Source organism: Psammomys obesus, unplaced genomic scaffold (genome assembly GCF_907164565.1).
Source record: "Psammomys obesus unplaced genomic scaffold, mPsaObe1.curated_primary_1811, whole genome shotgun sequence".
Taxonomy (NCBI): Eukaryota; Metazoa; Chordata; class Mammalia; order Rodentia; family Muridae; genus Psammomys; species Psammomys obesus.
This window is the reverse complement of record NW_026596152.1, coordinates 10,861,742-10,875,312: the sequence shown is the minus strand read 5'-3', so window position 1 is coordinate 10,875,312 and position 13,571 is coordinate 10,861,742. Positions and strand designations below refer to the sequence as shown.

The 13,571-nt window shown below is 52.4% G+C and overlaps 1 protein-coding gene across 1 annotated transcript in view; it reads right to left on the bottom strand.

Annotated features, from left to right (window-relative positions):
* The window catches only part of Obscn (obscurin, cytoskeletal calmodulin and titin-interacting RhoGEF), a 114,098-nt gene that overhangs the window by 63,758 nt on the left and 36,769 nt on the right, over positions 1-13,571 (bottom strand). Inside the window, 12 exon segments of the mRNA XM_055593997.1 lie at positions 345-608; positions 764-766; positions 1,145-1,405; positions 1,716-1,979; positions 4,725-4,988; positions 5,321-5,584; positions 5,681-5,947; positions 6,705-6,971; positions 7,428-7,700; positions 10,748-11,014; positions 11,196-11,462; positions 12,480-12,752. Coding sequence (XP_055449972.1) covers positions 345-608; positions 764-766; positions 1,145-1,405; positions 1,716-1,979; positions 4,725-4,988; positions 5,321-5,584; positions 5,681-5,947; positions 6,705-6,971; positions 7,428-7,700; positions 10,748-11,014; positions 11,196-11,462; positions 12,480-12,752 — 2,934 coding nt within the window.

The window sequence follows — 13,571 nt, the reverse complement described above, 5'->3', positions numbered from 1 at the left end:
ACTGACAATGTGGGACTCTGAAGGACATGGTGCACAGAACATGGAACACACAAGGAGACACACATTCTGACAAAGGATTTGACAGGACCAGTAAGCCAGGGAACCGATAAGAGGAAGCAAGAAGCGAGAGAGATGTATAGAGTTTGGTGGGGTGGACATGAGCATGAGAATATTCCCTATATATGGGAAAGAAACGGTAGAGGTACCAAATGGTGACCCTAGTTACAGTACAGATAGCCACAGGCTCAGTATAGCCACTTTTTCACATATAGAAAACAGACGTAATGTGGAGACAACATGGAGACAGCAAGCCTCAGGTTCAGGTGGCCACGCATGAACTTTACCCTTGACACTCAGCGTGGCTGAGGTCTTCTCCTGCCCACACACGCATGAGTACTCCCCAGCATCTTCCACAGCCAGGCCACGGATCTGCAGCTCACACACAGCCCCATCCTGCCTCAGGCTGTATCTGTCTCCATCTTTGAGGGTCTTTGCTCCCTTCCTCCACTCCACTGGGGTAGCTTTGCTCAGCTGGCACCTCAGAGTGACCATGGCCCCTTCTGTGGCCTCTTCGTTCCTCAGACCCTCCATGAACTTGGTGGGCAGTGCTAGGGAGTCAGAAAGGCACAGGGCTTGTCATGCTCAGAACATGTGAAGGGGACAGGACATGATGAGCACAAGACATGAACGGCACAGGGAAGACGCAACCCCCACTGAGGGTGAGCCATGTACTGCTCTGCTGAGAACAGGCCACGGATTTTACCTTCTCTGGTGTGCCATCTTAATATCAAGACCATGGTCCTGCCCATAGACCTGACCTGATCATCAGGGGGAGGGGCAGAAACACACAAGGGTGCCACATTCTCTGTAGAACTTTAGCAGGCATGACTCAGCCTGGATGACAAAAGGACATGGAATCTACCAGAAAAAAAAAAAATTTAAAAAAACAAAAATAAAAAATAAAACCAAAGTGCTAAACTCATGGTGGCACAAGGTGGAAGGAAGCCAGATATGGGTGTGTTTTCTCCTATCTCTGTCCAGTCATGATAGGATGTGACACACAGATGAAGGGACAGAATGTGTGATGAGCAAGCGGAGCAGGGTGACCATAGGCACAAAGACACTGGCCACACAACTTTATCACTGATATTCAGTGTGGCTGAGGTCCTCTCCTGCCCGCACATACATGAATACTCCCCAGTACCCAGCATGGCCAGGCCACAGATCTGCAGCTCACACATGGCCCCATCCTGCCTCAGGGTGTGTCTGTCCTCATCTCTCAGGGTCTCGGACCTCTTCCTCCACTCTACAGGGGCAGCCTTGCTCAGCTCACAGCTTAATATTGCTGTGGCCCCTTCTGTGGCTTCCTGGTTGCTCAAGTCTTCTATAAATTTGACAGGCAGGCCTGGGAAGGGTCAAACGATCACTGAGAACATGGCACCCTCTGAAGGTCTCTGCACGAACACGGAACCCACAAAGAGACACATATATTTCTCAAGAGCCACAGTGTAAACGGCTGACACCATAGACAGATGGGGAAGAAAGCAGATAGCTGGGGAGGGACAGCAGCAGGGGGATCTGCTTGAGCAAATTAAAAATACTCAAAGGACACCAGTGGGAGGACAGATGGCCACAGGTCACCTCAGGCGCTGTGCCACAAACAGAGGCAGGAGAAAATAATAGGAACAATATATGGACAAGCCATCCATCTTTACCCCTAACAGTCAGCATGGCCGAGATCCTCTCCTGCCCACACACGCATGAGTACTCCCCAGCATCTTCCACAGCCAGGCCACGGATCTGCAGCTCACACACAGCTCCATCCTGCCTCAGGCTGTATCTGTCTCCATCTCGCAAGGTCTTTGTTCCTTTCTTCCATGTCACAGGAGCCACCTTGCTCAGTTCACAGCTCAGCGTGGCCATGGTTCCTTCTGTGGCTTCTTCATTCTTCAGACCTTCTATAAACTTAGCTGGAAGAGCTGGGGAGATCAGAAGGACACAGACACAATCACACTCTCAGAGAACACGGAAGACCCTAGATGTGGATGGAACAGGGAAGACAGGAAGTCCGGCTGCACACAGGCCACGCGCTGGGCATGCTAAAACGCAGCTGAGGGTAGGGCTTCCCTTGGTCTAGATTCTGCATCTCGTGGTCACAGTTTATTGTATGCTTTCCACAGGAGGCCTCAGACTATACATGAGTTTGGTTTATGGGGCTCAGGACAACACAAAGATCATCAGGATCTTGGAGAATGTTGAAGACAGGATGTGACGCTCAACAGTAAAACATGCTTTGGAGGTTGTAAGGAATAAATGTGCAGACGCGAGTGGGAAACAGCACAGAGGGGGCAACATACAGATTGGTCAGCCTGAGAGAGAGAGAACCCAGGCTTTCTGGAGATAGCCCTGGCCCCAGGTCTTCTGTGCCCACCCAGTCCCTCATGCATACTCCGGGCTCTATGGCTTGGCCTGGCTACTAGGCCACAGCATGGTATGGCCGTGAATTCCTTCAGCGGTTCTTGTGCTATCATTTTGATTGTGCTGGGAGAGCACATGGGGTACCTAAGCCCCTCGCCTCCCAAACTCCAATTCTCAGAACAGACTGGGGTGAAGGAGTAGCTGGGCTGGATGGAAAGAAGTCCCAAGCTTCTTCCTGCAGCTGTCATCCACGGGTAGGTGGCTACAGGGCTCTGGGCCCCTCTTCACAGCGCAGGAAAGATCCCTGGTGTGTGAGAGTAGAGGTAGAGACCCGGGGTTGAACAGATGGAGGAACGATCCACCTGTCTGTGGCTACTATGTGGGAAGTGGTCATAGAGAAGAGGAGGGACAAACTGGCTCTTTGTTTGCCAAAGCAGGAGATTTCCTCTGGCTACCAGACCATGACTGTCCAGATCCATGTGCTTGGAGGTCTTTAAGGACAGACAATAGCTGAGTGTACTGGGGACCCTATGGTCCAGGGGTAGCTTTTGAAAATGAAGCACTCTCTAGAAAGATACAGGAAAGGCATCCATCATGTCTAACCCTTGTTGGGATAGACCCAGTTCCGAGAGCAGCTGGTTGCCAGGACCCTCCATACCTCAGCTCTCAACAGCATGTCCTGGGGTTGGGAAGAGGGAGCAACATTTCCTGTGAACTCTTCCTAACGCTGTAGCCACAGGAGAGGCCTCAGGTGCCCTCTTCTGCCATCTCTTAGATTGTCTGAATGCATGATGACTCCAGGCCTCTGCGTCTTGACACTATGATCCACCCATGGCCGGTTTTTGTTCAAGCATCTCCAGTGTTGTGCAGATGACAGGAGCCACCTGCCACAGTGTGGACAAAAAGCTGGCCAGGTCTTGCCATACCTTCCTCTTCAGTGTTCTCAGTGGTCATTTCTTTCAAGTGAGACAGAGCCCTCCAGGCCGAGGGCTTCTTGTACTTGTAGATTTGTTCCATTCTCACTTTCCAAGGTGCCCAGGGCTCTCCAGCAATGCCTGTGTGTTCCATCTGCTTCCCTGAAGAGAGGTGCTCAGGCCCTCTGAGGACTCCTGACAGAGAGCTAACTCATCACCAGGTCACTAATCACACCAAAACAGGTATTCTGGTTTCCTGGACACAACTGTGACTCAGGAACATAGTACAGCAGGCCGCTCTGGAAAGGTCTGTTGCTGCCAGTGCATACATGAGGACCCCCAGGATCCATCACAGCCAGGCTACAGGGCTCCTTATATCATATCTGCCTTAGTCTGTGAATGCCTCTGTCTCTGATGTCCAGAGCCTTTCTCTTCATTCCAGGGAGGAGCCTTACCCTGTTCACGCTCCAGGGGGGAGCCTTGCCCTGTTCACACTCCGGGGAGGAGCTTTTTTCTTCACTCCAAGGAGGAGCCTTGCCCTGTTCACACTCCAGGGAGGAGCCTTACCCTGTTCACACTTCAGGGAGGAGCCTTGCCCTGTTCACACTCCACGGAGAAGCCTTGCCCTCTTTACACTGCACAGTGAGACCTCACTCCCTGTAATGCCCTCCCCAGGCCTCTAACCATCTGTGAAGTACTGCTCACACCTGGGAGGCACACACGGGCACAAAGACCATTCAACTCTGTAACCGTGCACAAAAGCGGGCCACAGACACTACGTGAACAACACAGGGGCACGTAGAGTGGCCAGGCAGCTTCAGCAAGCCCTTCTCCAGTGGGACAATCTAGAACTGACCAGGGAAAGCCCAGAAAGGACAGCATCAAGCCCACCCCAGACTTGTCCTCAGCTCTCCTCACCACCACGGGATAAGCCCTCACCTCCATCCTGACTCCCACCTTCACCTGACTCCTGAGGAGTGGGCCCTTGACCTCGTCTTATACTTATGTGGTGAGTCCTCACCTTCACAGTCAAGCCTGTCCTTCCTGTATCCCTACTGTGTGTGCCACTTTCCCCATGTCTTTCCTCCCCCTTTTCGCGGTATGCCCCTAGGATCTATAATTATATCTTTGTAATTGTTTGCATGTATAAGCACACAGACACACACCAATGCTCATCCCAACCAGCACATTCCTGGGCGTGAAAAACACCCAATTCTCCATTTTTTTTTTCGGGCATCTAAACTGGGACCCATACAAATATGAGAAATACCAGCTAAAATACCAGAATAAAGAGGAGACATAGAAAAGCAGGAAAGGTGGGCAAGAGATGCTCAAGCACAGAGCCACCCATACACAGGAATACCCACACACAGGAGCACACATGGTCTTTACCCCTGACGGTCAGCGTGGCCGAGGTCTTCTCCTGCCCACACACGCATGAGTACTCCCCAGCATCTTCCACAGCCAGGCCGCGGATCTGCAGCTCACACACGGCCCCGTCCTGCCTCAGGCTGTGTCTGTTCCCATCTCTCAGGGTCTCTGCTCCCTTCCTCCACTCCACAGGGGCAGCCTTGCTCAGCTCACACCACAGTGTGGTTGTGTCTCCTTCGGTGGCCTCCTTGCTTCTGAGCCTTCCGACAAAGTGAGCAGGCAGAGCTAGGAGGGTAAAACAGAGACTGGAGCGTCAGGTCTGCTACAGGGTGTGGTGAGATAAAACATGGCATAGGACAGGATGGGGAGCAAGAAGGAATGCAGCAGAGCAACAGGGGAAAAAAACACCAAGGCTCAAGAGCCAGAAGCCAGCTGCAGATGCTGGTGTATATATGTCTTGAGCCATATATAAAATAGCTCAAGAAGTAAAGTGGGATGGGCGGTAGGATGAACAGAAGGTGCACAGGCATGGGGAAAGGCACTGAAGGAACTGGACAGATAACACCAGGTCAGCTCCCACTAAAACACAGATCCATTCATCCCTACGTGGTCTTTACCCTTGACAGTCAGTGTGGCTGATGTCCTCTCCTGTCCGCATACACATGAGTACTCCCCTGCATCTGCCACAGCCAGGTTACAGATCTGCAGTTCGCACACAGCTCCATCCTGCTTCAGGCTGTATTTGTCCCCATTTCTCAGGGTCTCTGTTCCCTTCCTCCACTCCACGAGGGCCTCTTTGGTCAGCTCACACCGAAGTGTGGCCATGGTCCCTTCTGCGGCCTCCCTGTTTCTCAGTTTTCCTACGAACTGGGCAGACAAGGCTGTGGCAGGAACAGATGCAAAAGACATAGTTATTTTCTTGCCCTGGGCTGAGGTTCCTGCTGGGCCCTAAGCCCAGTATGGACAGGCACGCTTACTTTTCACTCTGAGTGTGGCCGAAGTTGTCTGGTCCCCAAAGGAGCATGAGTATTGCCCACCATCCTGGGGCTGCAGGTCTCGGATGACCAGCTCCAGCACAGCACCCTCCTGGCGCAGGCTATACTTGCTGCTGGACTTCAGGATGTCATCTCCACGGCGCCACTCCACAGGTGCAGCCACAGAGGACAGCACGCATCGCAGTGTGGCAGCCCTGCCCTCTGGCACCTCCATGTCCTTCAGGGACTCCCTGAACCGCACTGGCCGAGCTATGAACAGGCACAGTCAGGTCAGCCTCCTGGTGGGGTATCCCACCTGGGGTCCAGAAGGGGAAGCTGCTACAGGGTGTGGGACAATTCAAACACTGGATGCCAGTGGTAGGGAGCCAGAGATCTCTGGGAAAGATGGCTCTGAAGGTATGTAAGCGGAAAGGTGGGCACGGACCAGTCAAACATAAGGACAATGTGTTACAATCAAAACTGTGTCCTCCACCAGGCTTCAGATGTTGAAGCCCTAACTTGGCATCACAGTGTGTGATTGTTTGACATTGTGGACTTTAAAGAGATAAAGTTGTTAGAGTGAGCCCTTAGAGAGGAATAAGCTTGGGGGGGGGGTCACAGAGAAGATAGCATCTGAAAGCTGGGAAAACGGACCCCTAGAGGTCAGTCAAGCTCAACACCTTGATCTCTTCCATTCTGCACAGCAGGTGGACAACAGACTCCTGCTGTAAAAGCTGCTTGTCTGTGCTGCTAGTTTAGTCAACCCGCAGGCAGGAAGAGAAACTCCGGGGGGTAGGGGGAGTCCACCAAACCCAAGTCAGGAATGGGGCAGGATCAAGGGTCAGGAGACCAAGAGAGGGCGGAAGACTACTGCGGCAGTAGAGACACTGAGACACAAGGAAGCCAAGTGCCATACACGGCAGATAGAGGTGGAGGAAAAGAACCAGAAGTGGCTCTGGGGACCCACCTCCTGCTCCATGTGGACATATTTTTATTCTTATCCCAAACATGGCCATCTGGCACTCACCATGAACCCTGACAATGGAGCTGCTGGAGGCTCCGCCAACCTCACATTTGTACCGCCCAGCGTCTTGTAGGGTGGTGCCAGTGATGACCAGCTGGGCCCGGCAGCCTTCATAGCTCAGCTGGCATCGTGCAGACGGCCTCAGTGTCTTCCCATCTTTGGTCCAGCGCACAGAACTATCCAGGGTGGTAGTTTCACAGACAAGAGTCGTATCCTCTCCTTCTGTGACTGTGACATCCACGAGTGGCCGAGAGAAGATACTTGGCTTCTCTGGAGGATAGAGAAAAGCCAAAGGGACTTGGTACTTTGGCACCTCTATCAGAGGACTCACACAATGGACCATGCAATGCCTTGACTAATATCGTCCTGTTGCCCTTACGCTGGAGCCAGACAGATATGCTGAAGGCACAAGACAGGCTCTGTATAGTTTCCACTCTGGACACAATAACATCACCCACAAATTCTGAATTCAGAAATTAATTCTGAAAGAACCCAACTCAGTCTTCCAAAACAGCTCCCTGAGAAAAGAGACCTTATGCCATTGGCTACCTCCCTGGGATGAGAGACCCCCTTGCCATTGACAGCTAATCTTGCCTCTCCATGAGCCCCAGGACCACACTGTGCACCAGGGAGAGCTCAGGAAGGAGCTGTTATCCGCTCCTCTTCGAGGCTTCTCTAGGCCATGTAGTGTCCCCATCATGGATGGCCCTTAGACACAAAACCCACCAGTCACCCGCAGGGCAGCTGAGGTCCGCTGGTCACCCGCCTCGAAGTAGACGGTCCCTGAGTCCTTGAGTGCCAGCTGGCGCAGGGTGAGCTCATGGTAACCTCCGGGCTGGACAGTGATCTCGTTCAGCTCATTGCTGTGCAAGGGGGTCTTGTCCAGGAACCAGTGCACGGGGCTGTAGTCCGCGGGGGAGATACGGCAGCAGAACCTGGCAGAGGAGCCCTCCTGGACGGCAGTGTCCTCTAGGTCCTCGATAATGCGCACTTTCTGGCCTGTCAGGCAAACAGACAAGTCAGAGCTCCTGCAGCCAAGGGCCAGGCTCAGCTAGCTGTCAGGAGAAACCGCTTCGCCCAAGACCCCAGGTGGGGCCATAATCAAGCAGTCTACCTTACTCCCATCAATGGAACTTCAAGGCAGATCTGAGCCATGTAGTCCTTTGCAGTCAGCCTCGGAACCCCAAACCTATATCCCCCTCTGAAGTCCTTTTACCAAGCTGGCGGAGGGCCCACGCCTGCTGAAGCTCACGCAGGCTCTCCTGCCGTCATGCTGATCTGGGCTTGCTAACAGATAGGCTGCCTGCTCTCCAACCCGCTTATACCAGCAGTGTTCATGAACAGTACAATTCGTACTGCAGTCTACCTCACCTTGAAGATGATGGGTGGAAGCAAAGAGGCAGCAGTTACCCTACTGTGCCGCAGAGACTCACCTACTCTCGCCTTCCTATCCCCTCCCCATCGGGGCCCTTCCCAGCGTCCACAAAGGTGAAAGATTTGTGGTATCTGCATTCCCAAGCCTGGCTTAGCACACTTACATTTCAAAGACCTCAAGGGAAAGCTTAAAGCCTCACTGAATGCAGAAATGAGGACTGCTCAAGTATGGGATCACTACAGGCTGCCACATACCCAGTGATCTCACCGTACCACAGACGGCTACAAATGTTACAAATGAACCGAATAGATTATAATGAATTATAATAAATACAGAGAACTGTGCCTACATTAAAATTTAAGTTGAGGCCTGGAGGGGTGGCTTGGTGGTTTCAAGCATGCGCTGCTCTTCCAGAGGACCCTAGTTCAATTCACATCGCATATAGGTTCAGAACCAGAGAACACAAGGCCTCTAGCCTCCTCACATACCTACACTCACATGAACACACATCAAGACATACACACGTGTGATAGGATATGTATATTTCTAGAATGTTTTGCTGTTGAATTAAGCATAGTGGAGAGACATGAATCCTGCAGATGAACATTTGCACCCACAAACGCCTTGAAGGCAGGGCTCCACTCGAAAGCCCCGATATGGGATGGCACAGAAAGAAAGGGCTCTGATCAGTAGGTTGTCACACAAAGAATGCCTCTACTCTGGCCACAGGCCAGTGGGCATCTGCCTGGTTTACACTTAAGGTCTACACTTCATTGATTTTCTTTTTTGAGACAAGGGCTCGTGTATTCGAGGCTAGCCCTGAACTTCCTGTGATTGTGGAATGCTGCTCCTCCTACCTCTACCTCACACAGTCTTGATGGAGAGTTGTTCTGGAACCCCACAGATAGCAAAATCCAAGGGCACTGGGGTCCCCTATGAAAAATGATGAAGTATTTGCGCTCCGCATGCATCTGCCAGCACAATTTAAATAACTGGTTTCTGGTGGCCAACACAATGGACACAATGCGGGTACTCGGTAAAGCAATGCACTGTATTGCATGGGGGAGTCGTGAGAAGGAAAACAGTTGGTGCTCATCACACCCATAGTTTCTTTTGCTTTTCATTTGTGAGTGCAATGCGCATGGGCGTGCATGCATGTATGTTTGCACTGCTCATGCACACACATTTACAGGCTCGAAGTTGATGTTGGGAATCTTCCTAATAGCTCTTTCGCCCAATTCAGTGGGGCCGGGTCTCTCCATCAAGCCCAGAGCTCCCTACAAGGCCGGCTTGGGTAGCCAGATTGCTCTGAGATCTACCGTCTCCAGCATCCCGAGCACCTGCATTTACATTGGCTCTAGAAGATGCAAACCCGAGTCCGTGAGCCCACACAGCAAACGCTTGAACGACTGGGACGCCTCCCCGGGCACACAACTTCTTTTTCCACGTGTTTCTGATCAGTGAGGGGCTAGCTCTGAAGATGCGGAACCCACAAATATGGAGGGTAAACGCTTCTAACTCTCGATGATGCCGAGGCTCCTCACAAACATGAATAACGTCATTTCCTGGTGACAGACTTTGGGAGGGGCTTCCAGAAAACCCCATCCAGGGCTCCAACCCAGGACTGCAGAGCTAGCTGAAGGTCGTGGTCAGGAGGACCAGGCTCAGCTCTGTTCTGGTACTAAGACACATCCCCTACTACCCAGGCTGGCCACCACTTTCCTTTCCTAACAAACCGGAGGACAAAGGCTTTCACTCTGCATTTTGGAGGGGAATGGCGCGTCACAACTGAGAACACACAGAGATAGCAAAAAAGAAAACAAAGCCCCCAAAAATGGTACTATAAATTTTGCTGAGGTCATTCTTGTCAGACAGGACAAAACGCTGCCAGGCATATACAAACGCTGAAGATATCCCCTCTTGTTCCACATGCACCCCATGTTCCACGTGCCTTATCCATAGGCACAGATCATGCCAAAGTTTTCCTTTCACCATCTTGAGCTCTGCAGCGACTCAGAACAGAGGCTCTGGGCAGCCACCTGCCCAGCAGGGATAGCTCTACCAATCACAGCTCCTGCCCCAAGTCTGCAAGAACCCTGAGCTCTGTATCCCAGTGGCCCATACCCGTCTCCATCTGTGCCCCTGTGCTCTGGGGTGCACCCTGGCTTTCCATTTCCGTGCCACACATTCCCAACAGGATGAGTGTTCATTAGCAACACTGTCTCTAGCCTTCTAAACGGACACTATCAATATTGGTCACGCTGACAGGCAGTTCCCGGCTGGGAACACCTGAGGCTCCTCCGCTGCCAACAAGCATGGTCAAGCTGTCCCTCTGCCATAACTGACACACCGTATGTGCAATCACACGTAATGTACGTACCCTGGACCTCCACACAGGCCTGATGCCATGAGAACACACAGCAAGCAGCCACTGTACAAATGAAGCCAGGGCATTGGCTCCCTCACAGAAGGTCACTCTGGGACAGCCTGAGATGCCCAGGTGATCTGCTCCAGCCTTCGACATAGAGAAAGGGAGGCTGGGCTGGGCGAGGGCAGGCTGAGTCCTGATGACTAAGCACTTCTGAGCCTCCAGAGTCTACTTCAGATAAAGCTGACCCGTAGTACACCTGTAAAGGAGCCAAGAGCAGCATGCAAGTGAGGGCTGCCTTACCATGGACGAGGAGCCGGGCCTGGGTCCGGGCTTGGCCAATGTCACAGGTGTAAGTGTCACTGTCTGTCCTTTCCAGGGCACTGATGGTGAGCTTCAGGGTCAAGCCCTCCTGGCTGGGGACATGTTTCCCTGAGGCACGCAGCTCCAGGAGGCCTTTGCGCCAGGTCACGATCGATGCCGGATGCTCTGTCTTGCACGTGAACACAGCTGTGCCCTTCTCTTCCGCCTGCAGGTCAGCCAGCTCCTCTGTGAACCGGTTTGCCTTTTCTGGGTGAGGGATGAGACAGGCAGGGATGGGGGTGTAAAGTTTCTATCACCACGCAGACTTTGTTCTCCCAACCTGAGCACACAGGCTGACCTGGTCTCCAGGTCTCCAACGGAGGCTCTGGGGTGGCCCCAGGCCATGCTGCAGGGGAGATTGTGGCCGGGCGGTGTGCGGAGTGCTTACCTTCCACACGGAGCCTGGCAGTACTTTTGGAAGCTTCTGTCTCACAGGTGTACTCTCCAGAATCCTTGAGTGAGGCCTTGTGGACAACCAACACAGCCCGGGTGCCCTCAGTGAGCAGGTCGTACTTCTGACTCTTTCGGATGGCCTTCCCATCTTTCAGCCAGCGCACGGAGGTGCTCGCCCTAGACAGCTCACAGCTTAACATCACATCCTCCCCAAGGGTGGCCCGCTGGTCCTCCAAGGGCTTTGTGATGTCCACTGGCCTCTCTGAAATAAGCAGAGATGGTTCCCATGAGGCACACCTTTGGCCACAGAACCAGCCATGGCCTTAGGCATATAGCCACTGCAACCACCCCTTAGAAATGGCCTCAGCCCTGAAGTGACAATCACAGAGCTTGCATGAGTCTGTGCTAGGTCCTCTGCACGTATGTTGTGGTTGTTTAATTCGGGGTTTTTATTGGACTCCTAAGAGTGGGAGTAGGGCTAATTCTGACTCTTTTGCCTGCTCTTGGGACCCCTTTCCTCCTTCTGTGTTGCCTCATCCAGCCTTGATGTGATGGTTTGTGACTAGTTTTATTGCATCTCGTTATGCTGTATTCGGTTGCTATTCCTGCTCTTTTGTGAAGGGAAATGGAGGAGCAGTGGGTATGTGGGAGAGGGAAGGTGGAGAAGGAGGACTGTGAGGTGTGGGAGGAGAGGAGGCTGTGGTCAGGATATACTGTATGAGGGAAGATAAACTAAAACTTACAAAAGAAGAAAGAAATAGCCTCAGCCATGGCCAGGATGAAGACAGAGACAGGCATTTGGGAACATGTATTCTCTGGGATCAAAACCACAGAACCTATAACCCTTGACTCTTGGGACTTTAGACTCCTAGATGATCAAGACTCTGAAGTGCTAGAAGTCTTCACTGTCATGGCGAGACTTAGGAAGCACCTCATTAAAGGCTTAAACCAGGGTATGGCCACAGTCTGGCTGGCCCCTGAGCAGATCCACCCATGAGCAGCGTGTGTGTGAGTAAGATTAGCAGAGGCTACTTCCCAGCCTCCCTGACCTCTGCTTAAGTGTCAGACTGTCTGAGTAAGCTACATGCATGGAGGCCAGTCAGACCATGAAAGACAGACCAGAATTTTGGGCTTGCTCTAGAAAAACAACCCCCCCCCAACACTCCCTACAGATATTTTGAGTTGCCACTGTGATAGGATGATGGAGTCTAGAAGCACCCCAGCTCAATTGTACCCCAGTTCACAGTGTCAGGCCCCTGGCTCCAGCCACAGCACTCACCTCTGATGATGAGCGAGGCCTTGGATGTGAGGCCCATCACCGAGAAGACCACTTCTCCTGCATCACTGGGAGCAGCATCTTTAACCGTCAGAGTGTATTTGCGGCCCTGCCGAATGGCTCGGAAGTGGCCAGAAGTACCCACTGTCTTCCCACCGACCGTCCACACTGCTGGGTCACTGGCACTCTCGTGAGACAGGACACACTCAAAGCTGCAGCTCTCTCCCTCCAGCACCTCCACCGTCTTTAACCTCTTGGTGATGCCCACGTGCAGATCTGTGGGACATAAGAAACAGGTCATCAGTCAGCCCACAGATGTCAACCTGAGGGAACAGTAGCCCCTCATGCCAGGCAGCGGGAAAGGGGCCAGGTCACGCTGCAGGGCCAAGTTTCCCACTGTCCCTAGCTCCACACTTGATGACAAAGGCTGCCATCACCGAACTGGCACGGCCTGGTGTTTGCATGATTGACAGCTATGCAATCAAAGTGGTTGAGAGAAGGAGGATCCTATACATTTCTAACTATCTTGTAACACCAGGAGAAGGAGGACAGGAGCTCATAAGTGACCTCTTCCAGAGAGAGCAAGTCTGGTCCTATGAAATGCTCACTGTGCTTCCTTCCCAGAAGGCCTCTGGGAGATCATGAATGAACAGGCTGCCAACCTATCTCCTTTAAGCCTGGATGCTAGACCTGAGTCAGAACAGTGGGGGGCAGCCCAAGCCCAGAGAGGTTCAAAGGGACCTACCTCTTTAAAATAACAGTGCTGAGTTGGGAAGCAACTACAAACCTAAGGACTTTCTGGGGCTCTGTAAAGAATGGGAACATAGATGGCTGCGGGCCTGTTCACCGGCAGGATAGGACATCTGCCCTTGACCTGGGATCCTTTTTCAGGCTGCCTCTCCCAGTCACACATTCTAGTGCCCCATTGATGCCTGGCTGATTTGCTCTCAACCCCATTATATGGTACAGAGCAAATATCAGGGCTCTGAATAGGCCCATACCAGCCCCACACTGTGAGGCTCTATAGACAATTGTCCATTGGCCCATCAACCTCAAAGGCCTACGCTGAGCTCTGTGTGCTACATAAAACTTCTC